The 6,025-nt window shown below is 53.7% G+C and overlaps 1 protein-coding gene across 1 annotated transcript; it reads right to left on the bottom strand.

Annotated features, from left to right (window-relative positions):
• Positions 1-51: 51 nt before the first annotated feature.
• Positions 52-2,073, bottom strand: LOC309451467 (inositol 1,4,5-trisphosphate receptor-interacting protein-like 1; the record flags this gene model as incomplete). Its single annotated transcript, XM_082075147.1, has 2 exons — positions 52-1,475; positions 1,737-2,073. 2 exons carry the CDS (start codon positions 2,071-2,073, stop codon positions 52-54), a joined length of 1,761 nt encoding a protein of 586 aa, XP_081931273.1.
• Between the last annotated feature and the right edge of the window lie 3,952 nt (positions 2,074-6,025).

The raw sequence follows: 6,025 nt of genomic DNA, 5'->3' as shown, positions 1-6,025 counted from the left end.
TGTTGAAGAGAGAGAGAGGCAGTTGCTGTCCGGGTGGTAATGGAGTCCCTGTCACAAGACTCCTCGTGATGGCCTCTTCAGCTGCATCGTGTCCCACTCCCCAGGATGCGCTTTTGCTGGGCAGGAAAGGTGTGGCACCCTTTCCTTTCCTTCCCTTTCCGTGCCCTGCATTCTCCCCTCTTTCTTCTTCCTGGAAGACACGGTCGTCTGCCAGCAGCTGTGACCTGCGCAGACACAGCTCTGTGCAGGATGGCTTCTTTCAGCGTCCGTCGAGAAGCATCCTATGAACCCGACTACGGCAGCTCCCTCAAACTCGAGCTTTGCGTGCTCAGAGGCGTAAGGATTCTGCGTCAGGTGCTGGAAGAGGTTGAAGGGTTCAGCCATTCGCAATTCCAGGGGCAAGATGATCTCCTCAGGCACATTCTCATTGCCAATGAAGAAGTGGTTCAGGCGTCTCTCGTACAGACATCTCTGCAGGTAGAGCAGGATGTCGTTCAGCCATTCCCAGAAATACCTCCTGTGCCAGGGTGACAGCGGCATGGTGGTCAGCACGTGCATCATAACTGTCTTCAGCGTATAGGTGGAAAAGTCTCTGCCCAGCAGGCAGCGGACGCAGAGCTGCAGGCACCTGAGGTAGCAGGTGTCAGGATGTGCCTTTCTGGCAATATACCTGAAGAACTTCATCTCTGCCACAGCATAGGTCTCTGGCCACATCGTGCTGGGAGTGTAGGCAGCCTCTGTATACTGGCTGCTCACAAAGATGTCCGAGTCGCCTTCTTGCACCCCAAATATCAACTCAAATAAAATCCTTTTCCCCCGGCGATTTGTCACACAGAATTTGCAGGAGCGGTCAGAGGGCAGCACTGTTAGGCGGCGTATGGCTGAAAGAGGCAGAGCCCTCCAGGAACGTCTCACGAACATCTGGAAATAGCGCGCAGTTTTCTGCACATCTAGGTAGGAGGCAGTGCAGAGGTCGTCTAGGATGCTGAAGCCTGCATTCCTCCCGTGCTCTTCCTCGGGGTGGTGGAGGAAGCAACGTGCCTCTCCTGCCGGCTGCTCCATCTCACAGGTACACACCAACTCCACACGGATGCGGAAGTTCCTCATTGGCCACACGCGGCCCGGCTCCAGGTGGAAGATGTGTCCACGGGGAGGCTTCAGGGGCAAAATCAGGCGGTAGGTGACGTCTTCCTCACGGGGACTCCAACCTTCAAAGGCACTGCCCACCTCGATGGCTTTTTCCAGCACTGGGAAACAGGTATTTGAGAAGATATACTGGTAGACACGGATGAAGATTTCCATAAAGCTCGTCACAAACTTGCAATCTCTGTCCAGGTGCCGAACTGGCCACGGCATGTCCTCCTCAAAAAACCTTCCCAGGTCATTTGCATTATCATTCGCTTCTTCCGCTTCATCTTCATCATCATTCTCTTCATCATCTCCATCTTCCTCTTCACCATCATCCTCTTCTTCATCTTCATTTTCATCATCATTCTCATCTTCATCTTCATTCTCATCATCATTCTCTCCTTCATCTTCATTTGCATCGTCGTTGTCTTCGTCAGGTTCATTGGCATCATCACGCTCTTCTTGAGCTTCGTTTGCATCATCATTGCCTTCTTCGTCTTCATTTGCATCACCATTCTCTTCAGCTTCATTTGCATGATCACTTGCTTCTTCAGCTTCATTTGCGTCCTCATTCTCTCCTTCCTGTTTCTTCTTCTCCGCCTTTTTACCAGAGCTCTCCTCTTCTGTCTCTGGCTCACGGCTCCGTTTCCTGAGACACCAGCAGAGCACAAAGAGCACGACCAGGAGTGCAGCAAGGGCCCAGCACAGCCAGTGTTGCAAGGCAGAGAGGAGCAGGGGTGCCCAGGCAAAGCCACTCTGCTCCTGGATCCTCTGCTCGCGGCTCCTCTCCTCTATCTCCTGCCACAGCCGAGTCATCTCCCGTTTCAGCATCTGCGCACGCTGCTCCATGCGCTCGTGCGTCTCCTCATCCAGGTCATAGCCCACCAACTGCACGTTGAGGGTAAGAATTTGAAAAAGCCCGACGAAAATGTCCAAGAGAGCCATGTCCTGCAGGAGAAGGGAGAGAAGGGGCTCAGTGGGGCTGGGCGGCAGGGAGGGGGCAGGTGAAGGGGGAGCGGGGCTGGGGGCCGCAAGGAGCTGGGGGCAGGTAGGAACGGGGCCGAAGCAGCTGGGAGGCAGCAAGGGCTGCCCCGGCCCGGTGGCGGTGGCTCCGTGCCCTGGCCAAGGTGCTCCCGCGAGCGGCCGGGCCCTCCATGCAGGGTGAGAACCCACCCCCGGGGGCCGCGTTTCTGCCCCGGCCCCGTCCAGCCCGGCCTCCCCCCGCCTGCGCACTCACCGCTGGACCAAGCCGGACTGAGGCAGCGCTGCTGCTGGCGCCCCTGATAACCGCCCCGTGGGGACTGGTCCCCTGTGATGTCACAGGCGCCAGAGCGCGTCACAGGCACGCCCGCCGGCCCTGCCCGTCCGGACCACCCTGGCCCAGCCACTCGCAGCTGCCCCTGGCAGCCAAACACCAACCCTGACAATGCACAGAGCCAGCGAGCCGGACAGCACTCCCAGGGTTCTGTTTACCAAGCAGACGGAAGCCCCCCAGACCCTTCCCAAGTATAAAACTGGGTGATGTGACCCATGGATGCTTTGCTCCCTGACATCCTATCCCGTGAGATGGGATCAGCTCCCTTGCTGCTGACCGCTGCTCTGGTGGTCATGGATGGGCCCTTGGGCCCTTCATGACACTCCGGGATGGGCGATGGTGGAAATTGTGACTGGGAGATGGGGCCTCTCCGTGGCAGGATCTCTCTTCCTGCTGTGCCACTGAGAGAGGACGTTGCTTCCAAAGAGACAATTCCTACGGGTGATGAGGGGTTGCAGGTGGAGTTTTCCCAGTGGGCAGCTCCCACTGCCGATAGAGCACTGGTTTCTCCACGTCCGGCATGTTCAGTTCTGCGGTACCAGCTCCCCAGAGTGTGTCTGGGATCAGCAGATTCTCCACCTGGACCCCAGTGAACACACGGAGACACATCAGCGGTGTCTCTCTCTTGGTCCCACTGCAGGTGGAGGTGCCAAGGAGTTTCTTTTCCCATGTGAAATTGCTACCACAGTTGTGAGAGTGTGAGGGGAAAGTAGGGAAAAAAATCAGAAGTTTCTTAATGCTTCCCATGGCAGGAAGACACCGCGAGCATGGTCAGCAGCACCCAAGTCTGCCAAGACCTGCTGGCCAGTCCTTTCCACGCCAGCCCAAGGGTGTCAGGGACACAGGCCTTATCTTGCAGGTGCTGATGGTTTGTAGCTGCGTTGTGTTCATGAAGCAGATACAAGTTTGAGAAGTAGGAGCAGAATTTTCAATATGCGGTTTAAGATTTCAACACATTTCGCTTACTAAGTAACGTGAAACAGACAGTGTATTAAAAATCCCACAACCTTGTAATTCAAAGTGATTGATTCTATTCCAAACGTACTTATAATATAAACCTTCAATTGGGCTCATCCTGTGATGTGCGATGGGTAAAAGACAGCCCCAGTGTCAAGAGGGTGCTCCACTTGCGGCCCTCTGCAGAACTTCCAGTGAGAGGAAGGAGTCTCCATGGAAGATCTCCTTCTTCCCTCTGCCATGGCTGTTGGGGAGGCTTAGGATGGGGTTCATGAGGGCGTCTCCATCCTCCCTCCCATCCGTCAGGTGAGCCACACACCTCCACTGCTGTGCTGCATGGTGTGGTGGCCAATATCCTGTGCAACGGGGGGAAATGCAGCATCAAAGGTACGAAAGAAAACCTATGATGTTTCTACTCAGTTACTGCTTTCTCTGAGCACAGCTTGTGGCACATCCTCTTTGGTTTTCAAATGAATCTGATGGAAAGCCGCCTCGGTCTACCAAATGCTCAGGAAGTTGTCCGACTTGCCTTTCTCCCCGCCGCTTGTTCACACAATGAAAACAGCCCTGTTGAAGCAGTCAGCTAGCTGAAGATTGCGTTAGCGGGAGAAGGGCAGCACCATAACATGGAAGAGGGGTCGTGGAGAGTTTTTGGCTGTGTACTATGAATAAGCCAGCGCTTAGGCTAGCACCTGCACGGAGGTTTTTCCTAGAGACACCAAAGACTGACAGGAAGTAAACAGAAGCTGGTCTGCCCTCAACCCAGGCTGCAGGAGCACCGCCGTGGTCGCTGCGCATGAATAGTGTGTGGACAGTGCCCTGCAGCTGATCACCATAGTGGGGGGGGAAGAGTGACTGCAAGTGTAACCAATCATAGCCTGTGCTTGCCGCATGGCCTTTTGGGTATAGAGTATAGAAGGGTTGGAAAAACGTGGTCTGGCGGACATTGATATTCAGTGTTGTTAAGAGTTCATGAAAGGGTATTGATGTTAAATTCATATTGAATTAGACTCATTACTCTCGCCGGCCCGCCCGTTGTGCTCAAAGAGGTCCTGCTGTCAATTTTGCATTCTCCACATTGTCTTACAACAAATGGTAGCAGAGGATGGTTCGCAAAGCAGGATGTCTGGAGCACAATTTACTGCGGTAAGCAGCATTCACAAAGACAGAGCCAAGCCGGGGTGGTAGGAGAATGTGCTTTGTCCGGTGTCAAAAGACAAGCACCAGATGAGCTGACTACTCGCCTTCTACCAAAAAGACCGTTTGCCTATAAGCACAAAATTTGGAGCTCGAGGCAACAGCGGCACTGTCGACGAGTATACTCTCTAAGAGAGGTATGGGATCGTCACAGGAAAACCTAATCACATTGATTTTTTTAGCTCTGGAGTGGGGACACTTTGGAGAAATTCCACTTTCGTTTTCCCCAACGGAGTGGGACACCATAAGACTATCAGAGGGGAAGAAGAGAAAGAAATTAAAGCTCTGAGAGAATTGTGGAGAAATGTGTTAGAATCATGAGAAGTAATGAAGTCCGAACAAAGCGCTGCCCTGAGAGCCGCGAGGGCGCTTGTCCCAGAACAAAGCTGGACTGATAAAACTTGTCGGCCAAAAGAGAAGAGGGGCCTGTGGGCTACTCTGTGGGGTCTGCCTGCCGTTCGGGGTGGCCGAGGGGTCCCGGCTCAGCCTACACTCTCGCAATCCGATCTGCGGCGGGAGTTGGAAACTTTGCCGTCCGTAAGCAAAGAACCGGAAGTTTCCCCCTCTGATTCTCTGGGGCAACGTGACAAGAAAGCGGAAGTGCAGCTAGGGGACTGTCCAGATGCGGGAGGCCCTGAGTGCCGCCCTCCACCTACAGCTCCCCCTCTGGCCTGCCCCGAGCCAGACACGCGCCCCTCTCAGACCATCGCGTCAGCCGGGCCGGGCACGGCCAGGCCGCTGGGGTCGGGGTTGCCCCACAACCTGCCTCCACAAACACCTGTGGAAGTTTCTTGTGAGCCTCCTTCTACATCATTGCGCTCACCCCAAGTAGTAGAGCAGTTACTGCAAGAGATTACCAGCAAGCTTGAACAACTTGACTTGCGAATGTCAGATGTAGAGAAAAATAAGAGACAAATAGAGTTTCAAAAACCAGCTTGCCTTCCACAAACAATGCAACCAAGGGTACCTATAGGTTCTACTGACCAACCACAGCCCCGACCTGGCAGATGGTCAGGGGTCATCAAAGATGCCATCTTAGAAGGTGATTGGTCTCCAGCAAAATTAGCCCTACCGCTAATTCGGAATATGAACACCCAGAGAGCGGTATGGGAACCACATGAATGGAAAATTTTACAGCAAGCAAAACAAACAATCACCAACTATGGTATACGTTCAGAATCGACCAGACAAATACTGCATTGGATTTTTACCACTGACTTATTGTGTCCCATGGACTGCCAAAATTTTATGCGCTTATTACTAACGCCGGCACAATTCCTCCTGTGGGAATCGGCCTGGTTCAACGAGCGCAGCAAGAAACAGCCAAACACCCCAGTCCAAATGACCCATTAACCAATGTGGTACCGGACGCCTATACGGGTCGTGGACAGTATGCTACAATAGAAGTCCAACTGCGATTTGGTGCTG

The sequence above is a fragment of the Streptopelia decaocto genome (genome assembly GCF_964273445.1).
Source record: "Streptopelia decaocto genome assembly, chromosome: Z".
NCBI lineage: Eukaryota > Metazoa > Chordata > Aves > Columbiformes > Columbidae > Streptopelia > Streptopelia decaocto.
This window is presented reverse-complemented; position numbering and strand designations above follow the sequence as displayed.